Consider the following 23,668-nt stretch of genomic DNA (forward strand, 5'->3'; position numbering starts at 1 on the left):
ACATCCGAAATCCAGAATGCTCCAAAATCCAGTCACCACGCCGTAACAAAAACAAAAACAAAAACATCTCAGCTCACTCGCTCGCAGATTCCCAATTTTGCTGCTTTTAAACATGCAGTCAAAACTTACTTATTTCAGAAGGCTGTTAGTGACAAGGGTTTTGTCTGTAATTCTCACTAGTTGCGGCTCTGTTTTTATTGTGAAGCTTTTTAATGTTTTTGATGTTCTTGCTTTGGCGCTAGAGGGAAAAGGGAAAGTCCCTCTCCTCCACTCCCTGCTCAGTTTGGCGCCTGCTCTGTTGGCGTCTGTTTTGGCGCTCTGAATCCCATGCCCAAGATATCTCATTATGCAAATATTCCAAAATCCAGAAAAATCCAAAATCGGGAACACTTCTGGTCCCATGCAATCCGGATAAGGGCTACTCAACCTGTACTACAAATTATCCCAGAACAAAAATTAAATCTTTTTCAAAGGACAACAACCTGACTGACAAAACAGAATATTAAATTTTAAAGGCTGTTTAACAGACTGATCCTAAGAGTTGCTGCATCAGCATATACTGGTTTAGGATGAGGTATACCAACAACGAAATTAGTACAGGTCATTGTGGCAATTGCCAACATCATAAGCAGACCAACTGGCTCAAAGGATAATTTAGGATTAGGGTCAGCCTCTAAGAGTATATTTGTGTTCCAAAAGAACCGAACCCTCATCAGCTTCCATTTCCACACAATGAACTTACGCTGCATAAGCTTTGGTAATCCTCATAAACACAGCTTCATCACCTCCTTTGTCTGGATGGAATTTCAGTGATAACACACGGTACTGCTTTTTAATTTCTGGTAAAGTTGCTCCCTATGAAAATAAAGTGTCACATTAATTACATTAAGGAGACTTGGCCTATCATATTTGCACTTGTTTCACCTGAAGCAATTTCTCAGTATTTCTCAGTATTACTTAACAGAATCATTATGAAGAGAATATACGAAGACCACAACTGTATGCTTAAGCTCTTCATTCAATACTTAAAACTGCAAAAATTGAAATGTATTTAGCAAGCAACTGATGCAGCTGCCTGCTAAATATATCAGCTTCTGTCTACAAGATATACCAAATTTCCTAAGCCTAAGAACCAGAGACAAACATCAGGGTGACTGTAGCTCTATAATGATTGCCCCTGCCAACCCTGATTATCTTTTCAGTCATGAGAAATGGGTTACTGTGCCTGTGCAGGGACCTTCTGGATGGATTAATTAGCTCCTCTTTTGGTGCCCCTCCCTGCTGTGCATGTGCTCCGTGCCTTCCTTTTCTCGGTAGTCGGGAGGCATTTTGTCTCAGTTTCTTGAAGATCTGTCTGATGACAGACGATCCACACGTTGTGTGATTCAGTGATCAAGTAGGTAAATCAGTCTTGTTCTTTAAATGCTGCAGTGGGGAGGTAGGGGAGGTCTCATGACTGACAATTGATCACCTCCAGATCATAAGTTACAGGTAAGCAACCTGTCTATCTGGAAGTGATCCGTTATCATGAGAAATGGGTGACTAGCCAGCTTTCACCTCCATGGCAGAGGGTGCAGCCATTTCACCCACTATTGAAGAATTCTCTTGAGTACCTCTCTTCCAAAATTGGCCTCCTCCATACATAAGTCTATGGCATAGTGCTTAATGAAAGGCAAGCGTGTAGACGATTTGGCAGCTGCACATATGTCCTTAAACCGAAGACCAGATAAATATGCAGCGGAAGCAGCATACACTCTTGTGGAATGTGCCTTTATCAGCTTGGGAGGTTGATGATTCTGTAACTTATACGTTAAGAAAATGAGCTCCACTAACCAGTGTGACAGTCTCTGTCTAGACACAGACAGGCCCTTATTCTTGCCTTTGAACAAGACGAAGATCATTTTAGTTCATCTAATACGTTCTGTTCCTTTTAGATAATACAGAAGGCATCTCCTCACATCTAGAGAGTGCAGTGCTTTCTCTAATCGTGAATCCGGCTCCTGAAAAAGGAGGGAAGAATAATGTTCTGATTCAAGTGGAAGTCGATTACTACCTTTGGTAAGAAGGCTGGGTCAGTACGCATAACTACTTTATTAGGATAAAATTACGTATACAGGGCACCCGCCCTTAAGGCAGTTAGTTCACTTACACGCCGGGCAGTAGTGATAACGATTAGGAAGACTGTCTTGAGCATCAAGCAACATAAAACTTGCTTCACAAAGCAGCTCAAAAGGGGCTTCCATCAGGGAGGCCAAGACTAGAGATAGGCTCCATTGTTTTATTGGGGGGTAAAGATTATTAACACCCCGCAAGAACTTCTTGCACATTAGGTGTGATAAGGCAGAATGACTTTGTCAGCCATTATGCTTCAACAAAATAGTGACCAGGTGGACCCAGAGAGACACATTAGCTTCTTTCAGGCTGGTTAAATATAACAAGACCTGACTAGTAGAGGCCTTGAACAGGTGGAAACCATGTTCTTTTGCATAAACAGCGAAGCGCTTCCACTTACTCGTGTAACTCCTCTTGGTGAACTCGATGAGAGTTCAGAAGGATATTTTTCAATAGCCAACCTTCCATGCCGTGAGTTGTAAGGTCCGCAGGGATGGATGTAATATTTTCCTGCCGTCTCTTGACGGCAGTAGAACGGGGTCCAGCAGGAGATGGCAACAGTTGTTCCCCGTCAGTCTGAATAGCGATGCAAACCATGGTTGGCAAGGCCACCATGGTGCGACCAAAATAGCCTGTGCATTGTCCTGTATCAGTTTGCCCACTATCCTGTTGATCAGGGGTTGAGGGAAGAACATACAGAGAAGGCCTTTCCCCCAGTGGTGCTGAAAAGCATTCCCCAAGGACCCTTGCCCAAACACCCAATCTGGAACAAAATCACGGAAATTTCTTGTTTGTAGCCGAAGCAAACACATCTACCTGAGGAATGCCCCATCTTTTTATCAAGCGGTCTAGGCACAATTGTTTCAGTTCCCATTCATGATGTTGCTGGTTTCCGAAAGTCTTGCTGAGGTCATCTGCCAAGACGTTTTTCAGTCCCTTGATGTGGATAACAACTAGGAAAACATTTCTGGATATGCACCAATTCCACAACTGGGTGCTCAGAGCACACAGGGTGCCCGACACTGTGCCACCCTGTCAGTTTACCTAGGTGATTGCCATAGTATTGTCCATTAGTAACTGCACAATCGTGTCTTGAATTAAGGAAGCAAAAGACTTGAGTGCCAGGTAAGCTGCCATTAATTCCAAGAAACTGATGTGCATACGTTGTTGTTGCTGCATTGTCCACAGACCCTAAACTAGATGGGTCCCGCAATGGGCTCCCTAACCCAATAGAGAGGTATATGTCATGGCACACAGCGTCGGAGTCGGGGGATCGAAAGTAACCCTGCTCAGAAGGTTCTCCCTCATTTTCCACCACCTCAGAGACTTTAGAACCTGTGGAGGGACGTCCAGCAGCATCCTTTGACTGTCGATGTTTGGGCGGAACGATCACAGGTACCACAGCTGAAGAGGATGCATTTGCAATCGAGTGTGGAGAACCGTGGCTATGCATGAAGCCATTAAACCCAGCAGTCTCTGGATTTGATCGGCTCGTTGCTGGGGTGAACCTCAAAGAGGCGTACAAGGGCGCGGATCTTTTGGTACCTTTCGAGAGGTAAATAGGCCCATTTCATTTGAGTATCCAAGAGGGCCCCTATAAAGTCTATCGATCTGGCCAGTTGGCATTTGGGCTTGGCCCAATTGACTTGAACTCCCAAGTCTTTTAGTAGTCATAGGGTGAATTAGATCTGAGATTCTAATTTCAATTTGTCGCAGTGTATCAAGAGCCAATTGTCTCAGTAGGGAAATACAGTGATATCTTGCATTCTTAAATAAGCTATGATAGCTGACATACACTTGATGAAGACTCTTGGCGCTGTTGATAAGCCAAAGGGCAGAACTCTGTATTGGAACGCTAAATTTCCTATTGCAAATCTCAAGAACTTGCAATGGTTGTCCTGAATTTCAATATGAAAATACGCATCCTTGAGATCTAATGTGGCAAGCCACTCCTCCTTGGCCGGGAGCGTAAGAATTCCCTTCAAGATTTTCATACAGAACTTTCTTGTATCCACATATTGATTCAGGCTGTGGAGATCCATAATTACTCAGAGTCCTCCGTCCTTCTTGGGGATGAGGAAATAGCGTGAGTAGAATCCTTTTGGTCAGTCTGTTCACCGCACCGGTAATATAGCACCTTTTTCCAACTTCTTGCCACAGGGCCGGGGGGGGGGGGCAGTCTTTACGCCCTCGAAACTTGGCAAAGTTATGAACTCGATCGCGTAACCGGTGTTGATAATTCTTAAGACCCACTGGTCGGATGTTATTTGGTGCCATGCCGAGGCATGACTGGCCAATCTGATGATGTTGGGTGGCAAACAAGTTGGTATCGAAGTCATGCCATTGATGGTCAGTGCATTGGTGTTTAAGGCTTCAGCCAGCGATAAGGGTGCAAGCAGTGGACAGTCTCTGAGATCAAAGAGACTGTTTGGTACTGTCCTTGCCAGTATGAGGGCCTTGGTTTTTATTTTGTTGGGCATAGCCCTTTTTTTTTTTATAAGGCTTAAAAGGCTTTCTATAGTCTTTCCGGTCTTGGTACTTGAAACTGGAACATTGACGGTTTTAGGACCGATAACGGGAGGAACCTTGGGGCAGCAGTAGAAAAGCTCTTAGCCTTAAATTTCGATTTCTAAGTGTTTCCATCGTTGCATCTGTGGATTCGCTAAAAAGGCCCTTTCCATCGAATGGAAGATATTCAATCCGATCTTTCATAGCATTATTCAACATGGTAGATCACAACCAGGCATGGCACCTGAGGGAGATCGCAGTAGTCATTGTTCTAGACTCAGTCTCCGCCAAGTGTTTGAAAGTGCTTAATTGTTGTCTGGTGAGGTCACCCGGTTTATTAAGCATTTCATCAAACTTCTTAACAAGATCCTCTGTGTTCAACGTGATAAGGTCTTTGCAAAAGAAGTCCCAAAGACAATAATTATAGAGGGCCATGCAGGCTGCATAATTTGCTATGCGAATAGCAAGGCTGGCCATAGAGTAGACGCTGCGCCCAAAGACACTGAGTTTCCCACCCTCTTTGTCAGAAGGGGTAGTATGACGTTGGCTGGATGCAGAGGACGTGCAGAATTGGGATAGGATGTTTCAATAAATAGGAATTATCTTTGTCCTGTATGCAATAGAGAGTCTCTAAACGTTTTGACGTAGGTGTGGATGTTTGCAACAAATCCCACACAGCTTTAGCCGCCTTAGTAATAACTGGCTGCATCAGCAGAGCAATCGGTTGCGTAGATTGTACAGCTGCCATCATTTTATAAACGGGGTCTTCAAGGTCAGTAGTAGGGCACTTGACCTCTAGGCCCAGCATTTGCACCACTTGTTGAATCATCTTCGCATATGATTTCAGTTCCTCGTTTGGAGAAGTGGACAGCTTCAGTGGAGCATCCAAAGGGGGATCGGAAGGATTTTGTGGAGTGTCATCATCCCCTTCCGTGTCCATATCCGAAGACTTCGAAGAATCATATGAGTAATCAGACGATTCCAAGGGCACACCAGAGGGTTGGTGGTTCTGCTGGACAGGAGGGTGGAAGTGGATCTGGAACCGGTCCAAGGGGTGTAACAGGAAGCTGAGGTGGCGGCTCTGTAGGAGGCATGAGCACGTCCAATGGCACCGGCGTAGTTTGAACACACTGGCTCAGAACCACTAGAGCTCCAGATGAAAGTAAGGGTACCAAAGGTTGTACCGAGGATACTAATTGTGGAACAGCCCCGTTGGTTGATGCGGAAGAAGGCCTTGAAGCATATGTTGTGTCTTCCACAATTGGAACTCTCCCGCTGGTGAATTGTTATGATGAAAACCTCATGCATGAATGGAGTCTTTTGGAGGCACAGTTTATAGAGGGAGACAAAGGTAGCTGTTGGTTTCCACGGTGAAGCATTAGCAGGTGGGACTACCGTCGGCACCTGGAAAGATGAAGACCTGGCTCCTGTTTGGAAAGGAGACATCAAGAGGATCTTAAGAGGCACATCCTCTTCTCCATCGACCTCTGCATCTAAACCTCCGGTTAGGAATCCCTGAAACGTGGAACCCGAAGGGGTATTCGTAGAGGAATCCAATGCACTCAATAGGGATTTTGCAGTCCCCTGATCCAAAAGGGTATCATCACTGGTATCGAACCGCAACAATGGCGACTTCAGAGGCGTTCTCGCTGGAGAAAGCGGTAACAGTTTGTGCGGTTGTGGAACAACAGTAGCCCTTGGAGAGGTTGGTAAAGTACGATGAAGGGTGTCAATCTCGTTATCAAAGGTCGACATTGAGGAAGTCGGGGGGAGGGGATTGATGTGGATGGCACTGGAAAGATCGGCGTCGACATGGATGTCAATGCAAAGCTTGCTGTTGGTATCGACGGAAGTGTCGATGTCACCATATGTGTCAATGCTGAAGGTGGGAGAAATGGTGCAGAGGACATTGCAGTAGGTGACAGTATCGGCGGGTCCGATGATGGAAGAGGTGGTCGATATTGTACCGTTGATGGAGAAGGCGTCCTTGACCTCAACGAGTGAATCGGCTTCGACTTGTGCTTTTTCTGAGGTGGTGAATCGCTATCCAACGTAACACGATGTCATTTACACTTCTTATGCCCAGGCTCAGTAGATGGGCTTTTTGAAGACAATCTCTTTGAGATCATCCCTCAGGGTTTGAGACTGTGTGTGCACAGACCCTGGGGCAGACACTGAAAAGGTGGATATCGATTCCGGCCTCAGTGTCGGTGGCCGCAACACATCTCCATAAAGAGCTGCTCTGAGGCGCAACAAGCGATTCTTCAAAGTCTGCTTCGAAAAAGATCGACAAATCCTACAACAAGCTGGAACATGTTGTTCACCCAAACAGAGCAAACAGATATCATGTTCATCAGTTTAGCCCTACACTGAGAGCAACGCCTAAATGTAGTCTTTTTCCTCTCAGCCTGGTCTTTTCCAGTGGCAAAGCTGTGGAAATGTAGCCATCAAGTCCAAAGGCCAAAATCCTAAGAATAGTCAATTCACAGTCCAAAGTCCAAGACACAGAGATCTGTCCAAAGTAACATTTTCTTTTCTATAAACTGAAGAGCAATAAACCTTAGGTCTCAACGCATCAGCGGACAAAAAGAAAGAGACACAAAATGGCACCGAGAAAAGGAAGGCACGGAGCATGTGCACAGCAGGGAGGGGCACCAAAAGAGGAGCTAATTAATCCATCCGGAAGATCCTGAGCAGGCACAGTAACTCATTTCTCATTAAGACAACAGATCACTTCCAGATCCCTTCCCTACTATGCCACTTTTCTAACCTTTTGTTACTTCTTACCCACCTTCCAGATACTCAAACATAGTCTCTCAACAACCGACTGCTCCTTCCCTCCCTAACAATAGGGGATAACCCTACCACGTGGCTCCTACTATAGCTTGTTAGGGTTAGCCCCTATTGTATCCCCCATTATCTATTATGTATTTTGAAGAATTAGTTTGTGTGAAATAAAAATCGTATTTCCCCCAATGACTACAGATACCTGCCCCTGGAATTAGCTGAATGGATTACTTTTTACACTGGAATATGCTGGGGGAAAGGGTTTAATTTTTTGTTGTTTTTTGCTTTGTTTTTTAAGGAATTCACAATATAATCATATTTTAACTTATTGTTCTCAACAGATTTTTAGCACTCAATAACAATTCAAAAATGGCATCATGACCAAGAGAAGCAGAAGATATTTTTTCAGATTAAAATTTACTGATTCACATTTACCATATATGGTAATTATTCAACAAAATGAATAATGTTAGAAATTGGAATTCTCCAAGTTTACAACTGCTTTTAGTTCCCTTTCACAAGAACATTAATTAAAAATTCTGTTACTTATATTTATAAGCCAACAATGGGCCTCACCTCTTAGTTTATTAATAATTAATAGCACTTTGAATGTGCTATTGAATGTTCCAAACATTGAATAATCTTGTTTTAAGGCACCTTTAAATGAAAACTGTGCTCCATTTCAACATTCATAATCTTCAGCTAATTTCCTCAGCCTGCAAACATTTGAACTGGCTATGAGAGAGGGGGGGAAGTAAGGGAGACAGGGCAACTTTTTATACAATATTTTTCTCAAATTTTACAGAAGGCAAGATTTGGTTACCCACCCACCCCCACTTTAAAGGGTACCCAAAGTTAAACAAGCTGTACCTTTTTTAAAAAAAAAAGTTTAGATTTGAAGGAACTATTCCACTAACACCCCACACCACAAAAGGTCGAGTGCTTTTTAAAAAATTCTTTGTTAAATCAAAAAATGGTAGGAACCAAACATTCCTCTGTTCAGCTTCAAATAGAAAATATACCACTATCATGATCTTAGGAGATGCATCATTGCTTCAAATCAATTATGGGTAAGAGGTTAGGATCTGGAACATATTTTTAAAAGGCACTTCAGAAGAATGCCATTGTTACATATGTCTGTTTACTTGTCAAACATGCCCGACTTGATTCCTAACAAGTCACGCATGTTTGACAAGAAACAAACCTATCAAACAATGACATTCTTTTAAGGTCAAAACAGCATCAGCTGATATTCCTTTAATCGTTATAAATATCTATACACCACTTTTCAACAACTTCTCAAAGCAGTTTACATTGCAAAAGATATGGTATTGTTCTCCTCTACATTACCCACAAAAATGAAGTATAGTATCAGAAAAATGAAGATTTTTTTTTCTCTTAATATATGCTATATTCAAGTATAAATCAACTGTAGAAAGTCTACATTTCTACTACAGATGCCATTTTTCAAAAGCAAAAACAACTACATCTTGTGTTTTACTTCAGCCTTCACACTACTACATTCTGGGGACTGGATCAAACGTCACAGGGAGCCAGGATTGAATCCTGGTTTCATGTGGTTCAGACGTAACAGGGAGCCAGGATTGAATCCTGGTTTCATGTGGTGTCTCATAACCTTACTTCCCCATCCCCTTCGCACATGAGCGAAGGAAGAATTCTGCTTCCAGCACTGTCTCAGAACAAGCCAAATCTATTTTAATGTCCAAACTTGGTGCCCTGGTTTATTCTAGCCTGAGTTTGCAAATAAACCAGGCTCTGAAGTTATCTCAGCTTATCCCTGAGGCTAGAGTACATTGTGTAAAACCAGTATTCAATCCTGGTTGTGCATGATGTCTAAACTGGCCTATATATAAGTTTATGTCAAACTGAATTAGTATTAAAACATGAAACATATTACTTACTGGGTCTAAATTTAATACTTCATATGGGTTGTATTCTTGATATTCCCTGTCTGTTTTGGAAACTTTGTAAGCAAGAAACAAAAATAGCGCCCATCCAGCAAGCAGAATTATTTTCCTGTTGGAAATTAAAGAGGAAATGTTTAAGCATCTGGAAATAATTTAGGCCACCATTTTACATATGGATATTTGAATGAGATTTAGCACCACAGGCAATAATCCTGTGAAGAACAGTAGTCTTCCTAAAATGAATTGGAATTGCAGAAGTCCACTACTGTAGGATACCTGACATCGAGAATACCACCCTTCCAAAATGGCCTTCCAAAATGGCTCAGGGCAGCTATACCGCTCTTCCAAAAATGGCTCAGGGCAGTTTACACAGAGAAAGAAAGAAAGAAAGAAAGAAAGAAAGAAAGAAAGAAAGAAAGAAAGAAAGAAAGAAAGAAAGAAAGATGGCTCCCTGTCCACAAAGGGTTCACAATCGAAAAAGAAACATAAGCAACAGTCACTGGAGGTACAGTGCTGGGGGTGAATAGGGCCAGTTACTCTCCCCCTGCTAAATAAAGAGAATCACCACATTAACAGGTGCCTCTTTGCCAAGTTAGCAGGGGATGACTTGGCATGGCACACTATAATCAGATAACATTTTTATTTATAAGGGATTACAGCCTAACCTCCTCCACAAGCTGGTGCTCCATGGCCACAAGTTCCTTCCACAAATGGTGGGATAGTTGCACTCATGAAAGGGGTCCTCCCTCTAGCACAGTTTTCCTTCTGTTCATAGAAGGCGCATGTGGCCACAGAAAGCTAATGTGAGGAACGCTATGACACAATTTAAGAAAATGAATATTTTGTTCTGCTCAAAAAAGCACCCAATAAGGTTAAAAAAACTATTTAAAACTCCTCAATAATATCCAGAATCAACACAGAAGCACATAAAACCATTTTTTTTAAAAAGCAAGAAGCCAGGTTAAACATCTGACTACAGAAGAAGGAGAGCTAGATATGTGTCCTGGGGCAGGGAGTTCCACAATCTAGCACAACAACTACCAAATAGACTGGCAGACTCTCCAAATGACACTGAAAGGCAGAGGATCATGTGACATGACTTAAGAACAGGAGTGTGGGATGATGTAACCTGGCACACTGAAGTAGGTGATCAAGTGGCACACAGAACACTCACCCACCCAAGTTGGCATTAGTAAATGCATTTTCTGAGGTCAACACAGATGTGGCATCAAAAAAATTAAATGGGTACATGGTAACTGCTGCCAGGTTAGCTATAGCCAAACACTGGAAAAATCAAACCATGCTGATGGATATCTGGTATAAGAATCTATGGCATATTGTGATCTCAGAAAAGCTAAGCCATATTATTCAGTCACATTCAAACCAGACTACAAATGATGCTTTTTATGTAATTTGGTCAGATTTTATTCTTTATACTAATCAGGAGAATTATGGGAGTTTCCTACCCAAGACAATATTAGTTTGCATGGATTGATGAATCAGGGTCTGCCGTATTACATTTTGCAGTTTGTGTTTGGATACATAAGAACAGCCCTACTGGATCAGGCACAAGGCCCATCTAGTCCAGCATCCTGTTTCACACAGTGGCCCACCAGATGCCTCTGGGGAGCCCACAGGCAAGAGGTATGTGCATGCCCTCTCTCCTGCTGTTGCTCCCCTGCAACTGGTATCCATGTTGTTTAGCGTTGTAAATTTGTTTTAATACATAGATTTTTTTAAGTGGTACATTTGAAAGCCACAATTTTAAACAGATCATGAAAACAGTTAATGAGAGCTGTAGATCCCAAACCCCTCAACTATGGATACCCAATAACATTATCTCATTATCTGGCACTCATCTTTGACTGGGGGAGGGGGTGTCTATCTTCCTCAGCTACTTTACAGTTTCGATCCAACAGCCCACCCATAAGTCCAATAGGACACACCCATGTAACTCAACCAATCATCCATGTAACTCAACCAATCATCACTGTACTATTGAAAGCTAAACTATTTTCAACAATTTGCATTTACTACAAAAAATTCAGCGAGGAAAACCTACAGTGACAAACTAGTATACTTACTTTATAGTGGGAATTATGTTCTGCTGAGGCTTTAACAATCGCAATCGATACCACAGGCATCTTCCATATACTTTTCTTAGGTTCTTTAAACGATTTTGCTCTGGGGAGGGAAGAAAAAAATCATTTTAATTTTGAGCAGCAACAAAATAATTAGTGAACTAATCTGTCTTCTTAAATGCATTTTAAGAAGGAATCTTGAAAATAAAAAACCTTTGTACTTCTAAGTATAACGGGTAGGATCTAGACGAAGTTAGTCATGACCAAGTCCCACAAAAATTAATGGGACAGTTCAGTCATGACAAACTTGTCTTGTTTATTTTAGTGGTGCTTAGTGATGACTAACTTTGCCTGGATCCTGCCCTACCATTACAGCTCTTTCATAGTCTTACTCAAGAGTCTGTCAGCTTTTACCACAAAAGTTGAAGGAAAGATGGCACAATTGACACTTGTAATATGTAGTTAAGTACTTCTCTCTGCAACCGTCAAATCCACACTTTTTTCTTACAAGTAGGGAGAAGCATGTTCAAACGTTATCTCCATTCCAACCAAGATGATCAGGGGCCTAGAGCACCTTTCTTATGAGGCAAAGCTACAACACCTGGGGCTATTTAGTTTAGAAAAAAGATGACTGCGGGGAGACATGATAGAGGTCTATAAAATCATGCATGGTGTGGAGAAAGTGGATAGAGAGAAATTCTTCTCCCTCTCACACAACACTAGAACCAGGGATCATCCCATGAAATTGATTGCCACGAAATCTAGGACCAACAAACGGAAGTGCTTTTTCACACAATATATCATCAACTTGTGGAATTCTCTGCCACGAGATGTGGTGACAGCCAACAACCTGGATGGCTTTAAGAGGGGTTTGGATAACTTCATGGAGGAGAGGTCTATCAGCAGCTACTAGTTGGAGGGCTAAAGGCCACCTTCAGCCTCAAAGGCAGGATGCCCCTGAGTACCAGCTGCAGGGGAGAAACAACAGGAGAGAGGGCATGCCCTCAGCTCCTGCTTGTGGCTTCCATCAGCATCTGGTGGGCCACTGTGCAAAACAGGATGCTGGACTAGATGGGCCTTGGGCCTGATCCAGCAGGGCTTTTCTTATGTTCTTATTCATTACATTAAACATATAGATTAGGGCAACTAAAATATGCAATTTGATATGACAGTCCAGCTCATGATATGGTTTCAATATGACCTTTAGAGCTGAAAAGGTTGTTCACATTTGCACATTATGCATAGCTCCACCCTCCATGCTGCACCTCAATTCAGTTCTCTTATAATTATGTGCAAAAGGGGGACTTATTATATGTTATGTCACAAGAGGAATACATGAACTGGGGGGGGAAATCAAACCTGATTTTAAAGATCATTGGACTTACTAATTTATGGAAAGCACTGTGAACTGCAATTTTCTAAGCCAAGAAATTAGAAATAATTTCTTTCATACCTTAGATACAGAAGTCTTTGAGTTTTAATGCAAGACAAATATCCTTATTAACATGAGCTATTAATCACAGTCATTAAACAGTCATGCTTTCCAGATCACAACAAAATTATATTGTGTCCCCCAGATGCCAATTTAGTATAACCAGCACAGCAGCCTAAGTATGTGTATGTGCAACCCCCAAGTATTTAAAACAGGCCTTGCTTCAAAATAAGTGCATTTTTAAACAGGGGTTTTCGAACTAAGGGCCCCTGAAGATGTAATGTTAGCTTGGTGGTTATAACTATGGTTAAAGGTTTGACTGGATCATGGGAGTGCTTCTTGCGCAGAAATTCTCACCACCCTCCTTCTCTGGTTCCATTTTAGACCTTGAAAGATGCCATAATTCCATTGCCTAATCCCTTTTAACCCTAGTTTACATTAGGCATTATGCTGGCATCAGCCTTTAGAACCTTATAATTATAATCTTACTTCCGTAAAGTGAAGGCTCCATTAGACTTCATTTTAAAGTATCTCTATATGGTATTTAATGAACATGTTTGATAGAAGTTTTGCTTGCAGTCAACACTGCTTTCCTTTGGAAGAAAGGGGTGGAAGTTATCTCTCTATGTTAAGTGTCCCAATTTCTAATCCAGAGACGTAATTTTGGGCGGTATACAAATGTTTAAATAAATAAATAAATAATCCTAAACAACCCCCCCCCCCATGACTGAACAAGATATTAATTTAGCTTTTAAGACAGGGGAAAGAGTAAGTGCAATTTAAGTATAAAGAGACCAAATGTGTTCCACATTGAGAATCAGTAAATAAATAAATAAATAAATAAATAAATAAATAAATAAATAAATAATAAATGAAGTGGCAGAATGATTCAATAGAAAGGGACCATCTCCATTCAATCCTCCTACCACTGCACTTCACATACTAATCTTTACTGTTACCCCACTTGCTCAGACATGTGTAAAACTACCACACCTGAAACTATGCTTTTGCTCAAGCTCTGAAACCTATTTTGCAGGGTTCAATAACCAAGGATTGCAGTCTGGACACAGGCAAATATCAACATTAGAGTATCCCTAGAGGAGCAATGGATTCAGAGACTAGGCTTGTGAAACAGGAAATATTGAAATAACAGAAGCACAATGCAAAATGGGAGTATTTGGCAACATTGGTTGCACCAAGAACACAAACAGTTATGAGCACTATAATAAAGAGAATACAACCAGTGACAACTGTGCAAGCAAAAAAAAAATTGGAGGTAAGAGCAAGGGAATGGCAGCTATGTGGGCAAGAAGGAAACAGGAGGAAGAGTAAGGAGTACCAAGCTGTAAGAGAACAGAAAGTTCCGTTTACCTTTCCACAGTCTATTGTCTCATATGTGAAGGAGTGCTTCTCACCTCCTATGGGGCAAGGGAGAGTTGAGGTCCCTAGTCAGGTCTTCCCAGGGGAGGGCAGAGACAGAAGATGGACAGCATCCAAAACTGTGGCTCTATGTGAGCCCATACCAGTCTGGGGGAGCACCAAAGTTCCCAGGCAGTCAGGCACAAGTGTTTAACTTGTGGCAAGCCCCTTTTGGGAGAGACTCAGCCTCAGGACTGACTCTGGGTTTTGCACTCAAGAAGTGCCTGGGACTCTCAAGCAGTCAAAATACAAAATTAATCTCATGTAAACCCATGCCATGTTTCCCAAGAACAACCAAGTTGCCAGGAACAGCCAGATCAGCATACCAGGTTTCCCATTCAAATCTAGTGACTTCACTGGCAATTCTGGATCCCATGGTCCAGGGTTCCAACAAAATGGCTTTGGTGGACGGATCCTTTAAAGCATTATCTTGGCAACTTGTGCTGCCAAATCCCAACAACAGCAAGTCTTGCTACCTCTCAGTGTAATCGAGCAGGAATCGTGTCCAAAGGAAGGACCACATCAAGAACAAAGGGCTCAGACTTCATTCTGATTGGAGAAGGCAGGATCTTTTATAGGATTTGTCCAGGTTAAATCCACAAAGGCAAGAACACTTGTACGTTCAATCCCCTGCTCAGGTAAGAGGGAGTTTGGATGAGATGAAAATGCCATATCTATTCAGCAGATGGACTTTGGCCATTGTGGCTGGGAATGATGGGAATTAGTCCAACAACATCTGGGGACCCAAGGTTGGGATCTCATCCTATGACATTTTATATCAAAATGACAGGCAACAAATATGTGAGGCTGCAGTATAGAGGAACACAAAGCGGACCCACTGAGATCATTCCCCTAGTTTCTTTGCAAACCAAACACGTACATTCTTAGAATTTGTTGCTAACTGTAGCAGCTGCTTCCTGCAATTATCAACTACATGTTCTTGAAGAAAGTATTACAATAATCACATCCCACAAAGAACAGATTAATTTTTAAAATAATATCTATGAGGTACTGAGTGAATTTGTTCAATGTGTTAAAGAGACTTCAAGACTTCACACGCACACAGAAACTTGAAAAATAGAGGGTTGCATTCTAAGAACTTCTGTGAAAAGAGAATTCCAACTCCCCTTCTCTCTGCAACTCTTTGAAAACCTTATCTTGAGGGTTGGAGGACCTTCAGCAGTTTCAGGGAATATAGGTGGTTGCAAAGGAAAGGAGGGCAATCGACAAAATCACCCTGCTCTCTTATGCAAACAGGACTTCTTCTGCTTGCATACTAAGTTCTTAGGAATCAACCTACAATTTACATTTTTTCTTTCAAAACACAGAAAGAAAAATCAATGGCTAGCATCCAGAGCAACACTAGTGAGGCAACCAACACCTCCTCCAAAGCAGCCCATCGTTTCTTGAAAAGTCACCATCAAGGATCCCTCAGCAATGGCACAGACTGCAGCATGGAGAGCTGCAGGGAGAGAGGGAGAGTCCAGAAACTAGGTGAAGGCACCTCTCCACTAGAAAGCTCCATCCAGTTCCTGGTCTCTCTCCCTCCCCCTCCCCTTGTAGTCATCCTCAATGGGCCTCACATTGTCATGGGTCTCTTGACAATGGCTTTTTGGGAGGCTTGATGTGCTGCCCAGGGTGAAGGCAACGATTGTGATAACTCTGCCTGCCACTAGCATCACTCTGGATGCTAGCCCAGACTACTGCATAGGCCTAACATAATGCTGAATGCAATCTTCCCCTTTAATAGAAAAAAATGCCTGAACTTCACTCAGCCACCAACAAATCATGTTGAGAGCTAACCTGTAGGAACCTCAACGGTGTGACTTTCTTACATCTGTAAAATTAAGAAGCACATTTATAAAAAGCTTTAAGGCTAAAATCCTAAACACATTTACCAGGAAGCAGGGCACATTGAGATCAGTGGGAATTGTTTGCCAGTAAAGAAGCATAAGGTTATCAACAAGTGATCAAAAGCTATCCATTCTGAGCCTCCATCATGAAAAGTGCTCAAGAGGTATTGCAGCAACACACAAGGACCTGCAAACATCTGGAAAATGAAGATAGGCAAAGTAACCTTTTGCAATTTAAATCGAGTGGTGTGAGTGTTTAGTCTTGCATCATAGAAAATGAATTTCCAAATCAGCTGACTATGGGAGATTAATATTTGATTGTGCAGTGTATACCAATTCAAATTTATAAAGTCCATGAATACTAAGCTGTATCTTAGCAGCTGTCAGATTTACACCAAGTTTACTAAAGCATACTTGTCAAAATTTAAGGCAGATAAATTAGATCATAATGAGTGCTGGTTGGAAGTTATGGCATCTATATTCTGCTGCAGAAATTTGTATTTTGGTAATTTAATTTGGTTGATTAAAGCTTAAGAAAGGCTTGAGATAAAGTATTTCAAAAAAAATTTTAAAAATCAGGTGGCACAATCATTAATTTGCCATACTTTGATAATTTAAGCCATTATATCACCTTTTATCACTTAACTGTAATCACTGTACTCTGAAAATTAGGATGGAGGAAAAAAAATATTTTTTTGAAAATTAAACTTTTCCAGGACTTGACACATTTTATTTAGCTCTAGGAGCCAGTCCAAACATTTAAGAGCCAGACTGTTCTCTGCTCTATGAGGGGGCGGACTTACTGCTGGCCCCCTGCAATGCATTCTACTCATGCAGGGTGGACTCACCAAGTTCCATGCCCACTCCTCCTCCTGGTTGCATCCATCTGGCTCAGGCAGGTGACTGAGTGATTCAACCAGGAGAAGAAGGCACCTGCCCCCATATTGCTTGTTCACTACTACTACTCCTGGTCACATCTATCCACCGTCTGACTCAGAAGCCATGCGTAAGTGTCCAGTTTCCATGGAGAGCTAGTGCCTCAGAACTGCTGAGCCCTGGACTTTTTACTTTGTCAGATTTCTTTTAATTTATTTATTTATTTATTTATTGTTAAATTTATATACTGCCTTTCATTAAACAATCCCAAGGCGGTTTACAGCAAAAATTTAAACACAAGATGGTAAAAAAGACACAATTAAAATATTAAGTGAAAAATAAACAAATCTGATTAAAAATTTAAAACAAAAGCATAAAAGCAATACAGAGTATAAAGAGCAGCAGCAGAGAATCAAATAAATGCCTGGGCAAAAAGCCTTTACACTCTTTCTAAAAGTTGTAATGGAGACCAAGCCACCGGAAGAGCGTTCCAGAGTCTGGAGGCAGCAACAGAGGAGGCCCTGTCCCGCGTGCACGACAGCCGAGCCACCCTCATTGTTGGCACCCGGAGCAGAACCCCCTCAGATGACCTCGTCAAGCGGGCAGTAACCCTTGGGAGCAGGGAGTCCCTCAGGTATCCCAGGCCCAAACTGTTAATTGAGCATGAGCGGTAAGTTTTTTACTTTTAAAATAATCTTGCTTACAATGAAACCCAAACTTAATACAAAAGGGATGTGCAGAACCAGTCCACCACAACCTGGGGCAGTTTGAGTGGTTCTCTCTCGAACCAGACTGCCCTTCAGGAAGGGGGCCCAGTCCGAGATCAAACCAAAGTGAACCAGGTGGGCGAGAGGGTGGTGCCGGGGTGGTGGTGAGAGGCATCTTTCAAAGTAAATGAGAAGGTCCTTACCGGGTACCCAAGTGGCTCCAGCACTCACCTGGCTTCCACACACGCTGCTCCAGACAGCTTTGGTACCCAGTAAGGCTCATCTCATTTACTTTCAAAGATGTCCCCCCCCCCCCGCCCGGCACCCACCTTAGCCCTCTTCTCACCCTCAATCGAGCCCAGAGCTTGAACCGGCACGAGCAGGCTCGGCTCAGCTCATACCATAGCTCGACACAGGGAGCCAAAAAACTGGCAAGTAACTACAGGTGTCATCCACTGATCTATATGGGTGACTTTTTCTTCCTGTATTATGTCGAGTATGATGTTCCCTGCAACTGGCTCAGGATCAGTATTCCAACTATAAATGTGTACAGCTCTAACTACCAAAAGAACAAAAAAAAAAATCATTTAGCATCCATATTGGATAAAACATGGCATCCAGATGAATGTCATGCTAGTGCAACAATATTTTCCATAGCAAAAGAGGAAATGATTTTCAGCTATACACCCCTATTTTCATTCTGCAGTCATCTCTGCCTCCAGAAAGTAAGTCCCTGAGGAGTACACAACTACTGAGGAGTACACAACTACTGAGGAGTACACAACTACTGAGGAGTACACAACTACTGAGGAGTACACAACTACTGAGGAGTACACAACTTGTCCCTCAGGGACAAATTTTTGGGAGAGACAAACAGTTGCAGAGTGAGGGAGGGTGGCTGAAAACCATCCGTTTCTCACACAAAGGAAAACACTGTTGTACCTGTGTGGCATTCTTCTGGATGCCCACCACTGATCTGCCCAGTTAATATTTTTTGTGGGATGGGGCAGTGCTATTACATGACAAAAGCGCTGGGACACAGTAAAACAGAAAGGAACTCTGGGATGACAAAGCACGTTCTAGTTTTGATTCCGATTAGGCCAAAAAGCGAGAGAGAGACTTTACTTGGGAATAGTTTGAAGAAATTTATTTGTTGGGTAAAAGTATGACAAATGCAAACAGTGCAACCAACACACAAGACTTAGTTGCTGGAATCAAGCAGCATTTAAATAAATGTTTTATTGTGATAGTAACTAATTCATACCCAGTTTTTATATAGGAATAATAAGTGGAATTTTTTGACTTAAAAATCAAAGAGAATAAATTTCTCTGTGTGATTTAAATAACAGTCTAAAGTGCTGACCTAATGCCACCACGGGGAAGTAACCTGCCTAGGGAGCAGGAGGCTGTTGGTTCGAATTCCTGCTGGTGTGTTTCCCAAACTATGGGAAACACCTATGTCGGGCAGCAGCAATATAGGAAGGTGCTGAAAGGCATCATCTCATACTGTGTGGGAGATCGCAATGGTAAACCCCTCCTGTATTCTACCAAGAAACCCACATGGCTCTGTGTTCACCAGGAGTTGACACCAACTCGATGGCACGACCAACCAACCCTGCTCTAAGATAACACATAATCATTTCCCCATGTACCTGTCCAATTGTACTTGTTGCATAGCAAGAAAGAATATGCACTTTCTATCTAACTCTAGAATTGTCTATTTCTGAGAAGAAAATTAAGCAAGGGCCCCAAAACCTTTCAGACACATTGCAGTTTGATCAGTTTAAGTCAGCAGAAAAGTTGAGTTTTCTATGACACTTTATTCAGTGAGATTTTGCTCTGTGTAAGCATGCAATGTTTTTAAAACTGTAACCCACCCCAGAGTAGACTACAGATAGATGATACAAATGCATAAAATAAAATATCAGTTTATTCTCTGCAGTCATCCCCTTCCAGTAGTGATAGGAGAAGTTGATGAACTATGTTACAATACAGAAGTGTATTCTCCCTAAAGCACTGTGGTTATTAGCCAGTGGGAAATGTCAATTTTAAAAAATTACATCTCGGGACCTCCTCTCGGAAGATTCCTGAGGGAGGGGCTTTAGAATGGACAGAACAGGAGGTTGTAAATAGTGATGACAGTTAACTGAAAAGATACGACTGGGCTGGAATGAGCCAGAGATAGAGTCTCCAGAGGGTAAGAGAGGGACTGAGGGTTGGCGTGGGAGGTTAGGTGGGTAGATTCTTACACATAGGGAAAACCTATGTCAACCAAATATGACTAAGGTATATTTTCTGCTAGAAGTGTATAGTTATTACACAGGTTGTACAGCCGGGGAGGGTGCATACCAGCAAAGTATTAAAAATAAAAGGAAACTCATTTCTCTATAGCAGTCACCTCAGAAAACTGAAAGGGGAACTGCTGCTAATGAAATGAAACAATAAAAACAAGAAATTGAGCATATATTACAAATAAGGCAAATATTTATATACCACTTTTCAACAAAAGTTCCTGAAGTGGTTTACATAGATATAAATAAATAAAATGGCTCACTGTCCCTAAAGGGCTCACAATCCATTGTGATATTGTAACAAAAGGTCTGACAGTAAGCTCACTGTCCAAAGTAAAAGGTAAAGTTGTGCCCTGAAGTCGGTGTCAATTCCTGGCAATCACAGTGCCATGTAGTTTTCTTTGGTAGACTACAGGAGGGCTTTACCATTGCCATCTCCCGCACAGTGTAGGATGATGCCTTTCAGCACCTTCCTGTATTGCCGCTGCCCGATATAGGTGTTTCCCATATTCTGGGAAACATAACGGTGGGGATTTGAACCAGCAACCTCTTGCTTGCTAGGCAAGTCATTTCCCCTCTGCAGCATTAGGAGGCTAAGCTTATTGTCTAGTCAGGAGTTAATCTGTTGCTTTGTTTCAAAAACCATTGTGTGTGTAACCCTAACCCTAGTAGAATAAAATCAGACACAGAAACTTGTTGAAAGAAAATAAAATTTGTTTTGGTTTTGAACTTTAAATTATTTTCAATTGAGTCTGTATTTCTTCTTCTCATACACAGACGCAATACCATAGTAAGACATAAAAACCCAAATCAAGATAGAATTTGGTGGTAGGAATGTGCACAAACCGGTTCGGAGATCCAGTGTTCAGACCAGTTTGGTGGGGGCAGGGGTACCTTTAAGGATCTGGGAGGATGTGCTTCCCCCACCGCTGCATTTCCCCCACTGGCACTGCCGCCAAAATCACTGGCTCAGAGCAGCAGCATTCCTCCTTGCCGCCCAGGTCAGCAGCAAACCAGAACTGCCCGATGCACATGCACCAGGCACTTCCGGTTTGACACTGACCATTTCCTGGGTAACAACACAGCTCCTGAAGTCAATAGGTTGAAGCACAAACACCCCTTGCAAATAAATTATGCATACAAGATCATTCAGTGATCTTATCCAAAACATGCATCATGGGAGTGCTTTATGATTAGAAGTTCAGCCATTCGGGCTGTAGCTATGACTGAAAGCACACAACACACACAGATACACAACAACAGATGCAGTATAGTTACTGCACCAATCCAAGTACACAAAATTTTCCACACACAAGACAGACAGCAAAAATAGTCATTACAGCAGGCCTCAGAATGTTTTCTTTGACTGTAGGAGCCAGACTGCCCTCCACTCCATGAAACAGAGGACTTGCTGCTCACCCAAGCAATGCACTCCACTCGGCATGGACATGCCACCCTGCTTGCTCACTCCTCTTCCTAGTTGCATCCATCCAACTCAGGCAGGTGATGGACAGCTACAACAAGGAGCAGCAGGAGGGAGCAACTCACCCACCTCCTTGCTTGTCACTCTTCCTGCTGCCCATGTTCATCCATCACCTGGCTTAGGCACCATACTGGAATTTCCAGGCACCATAGCAAGCCGACGCGGGGAAATGCTTGAACAACAAGCAGCAGGTTGCCGGTTCAAATCCCCGCTGGTACTATATCAGGCAGCAGCGATATAGAAGATGCTGAAAGGCATCATCTCATACTGTGCAGGAGACAATGGTAAACCCTCCTGTATTCTACCAAAGAAAACTACAGGGCTCTGTGGGTCCCAGGGGTCAAAATCAACTTGACGGCACACTTTACCTTTACCTTACATTATGGCACAACAAAGAAAGCCCTACGACTACCATCATACAGTGACATGGTGCAAACAGTTCTTGGTACAAGTAGCAGAAAAGGTGCCGGAGCAAGTCCCCAGGTTTAGGAACTTTGTAAAAGCAGATCTGGCAAAAGAGAGTGTATTTTCCTTTACAACATGGCGGTTTTAGTTTGCAAGTAGTGATACTGGATGGCATCCAGTTTCCCTTACTCTGGAACAAAGATTCTTACTTCAAAACAAGACTCATCATTCTAGAGTAAAGGAAACTGTGGGTGCCCGCTTTGTTTTTGAGGGTTGTTTCCATGTATAGTATTTTAAAACCTAAAGGTTTGATACAATGACCAAGTCATAGCCTAGAAAACATAACTTACATTGGAGTATATGGTCTACCTAAGTGAGGGCTTTGGCTTAGATTGCATTTGAAATTGGGTTGGAGGTTTGTCAGACAGTGTGTAATGGTGATAACTCAGCTGAACATGAAGATATCAAATTAAACAGCATATATGTTCACAGCACAATTTTACGTTTCAAGTTTGAGGAAGCAAGTACAATGCAATCTCTGACCAGGATCACTTCTGAAGACTGAGATATCAGGATGAAAGTTGGCATACATATTCAAAATAAATATACTAAATGGAAAGCCCCAGATCAATCATCATACCTTTTAAAAAGAGAGACAGGCGCTGTGATCGCTGTTCTTAAGACAAAGATCCAGGCTACTGCTCTGGAAGCACTGATCATCACAGTTACAGCACTTCCCTCTTCACACGAACAACGCCTTAAGCATGAGCAAGTAAGCTGGAGGAGATGAATGACAGCACCGTGTGGGACTTCCTACTCGCTTTTGGTGCTATAACCTTGAGTGGAGCTTTTGATGAAATTTCTGGATGGGGCTCTTGTGTGTGTTCATGTGTACAATGATCAACAGATCCACAGATTCAGTGTGCAACTTGCCCTTCCATTACTCAAAATTTTTACACATGCACACAGTTGTCTTCATGTTATTATTTTTGGGGGGGGGGGGTTAACCCCCAACACCAAGAGCTTAAATGTGTCAAATGCCTTCCTCTTCCAATGGCAGATGAGAAAACAAAAGAGCTTTAGAGACTTTTGCCCCTCAGAAGCAAAATGCATTGTGACTATCTTGAGGAACTATTCTTTCATCTGAAAAGTTTCCTGCTCTTTTTATTCAAGCCCTTCTTTCCCCCACTCACCACTTAGTACCATTAGATTGCCCACCTAGTTGCCTGTTAAGTGCCCTCTGAGTCCATGGACATTACATTGGGGAGGGGGGGTGTTTCCAGTTGGGGTTTTTTTTCCTTTCAGATTTTGTGAAACTGACGTATATGTAGGTTACCCAGAGTCTACTGGCACCTCCCTCTCACCCACATTTGCTCTAGGTATACATCCACAAGGATCATATTTCTAGCTCTTCAGATATATATGTAAGATCTGCCTTGGAGACCTGAACTATTGAAATGGAAATTGTCATGCACTCTCAGGCACTATTCTCCACTTTACATACAAACCTAAGCTCAACTCTGGCACCCATTTCAAGAGGACCAGAAACAAATCTCATTTGCAGGGAGACTGCACATCAGTTTATTTCAAACATTAAAGAAATCTAGTTCTGAAGAGATTCAGAAGAAAGGCTGAGGTTGGCAAAGAATCTAGAAGGTAAGGTACATACACAAAACTGTTGGAGAAAAAAAGGAGTAGGGGTGAATAATTTTTCATTTTCACCACCAGGAATAAGAAACTATAAAGTAAAAAATGCAGGAAAGTAGATCAAGCAAGTTTTAATTCC

At 42.2% G+C, this 23,668-nt stretch overlaps 1 protein-coding gene across 1 annotated transcript in view; it reads right to left on the reverse strand.

Moving 5' to 3' along the window:
• Positions 1-23,668, reverse strand: part of SEC63 (SEC63 homolog, protein translocation regulator) — an 81,761-nt gene that overhangs the window by 53,198 nt on the left and 4,895 nt on the right. Inside the window, exons 2-4 of the mRNA XM_053292487.1 lie at positions 11,420-11,519; positions 9,330-9,444; positions 743-855 (exon numbers count right to left, since the gene is read on the reverse strand). Of these exons, the coding sequence (XP_053148462.1) occupies positions 743-855; positions 9,330-9,444; positions 11,420-11,519 (328 nt within the window). The remainder of the gene's footprint in view (positions 1-742; positions 856-9,329; positions 9,445-11,419; positions 11,520-23,668) is intronic.

This window comes from Hemicordylus capensis, chromosome 1 (genome assembly GCF_027244095.1).
Source record: "Hemicordylus capensis ecotype Gifberg chromosome 1, rHemCap1.1.pri, whole genome shotgun sequence".
Taxonomy (NCBI): Eukaryota; Metazoa; Chordata; class Lepidosauria; order Squamata; family Cordylidae; genus Hemicordylus; species Hemicordylus capensis.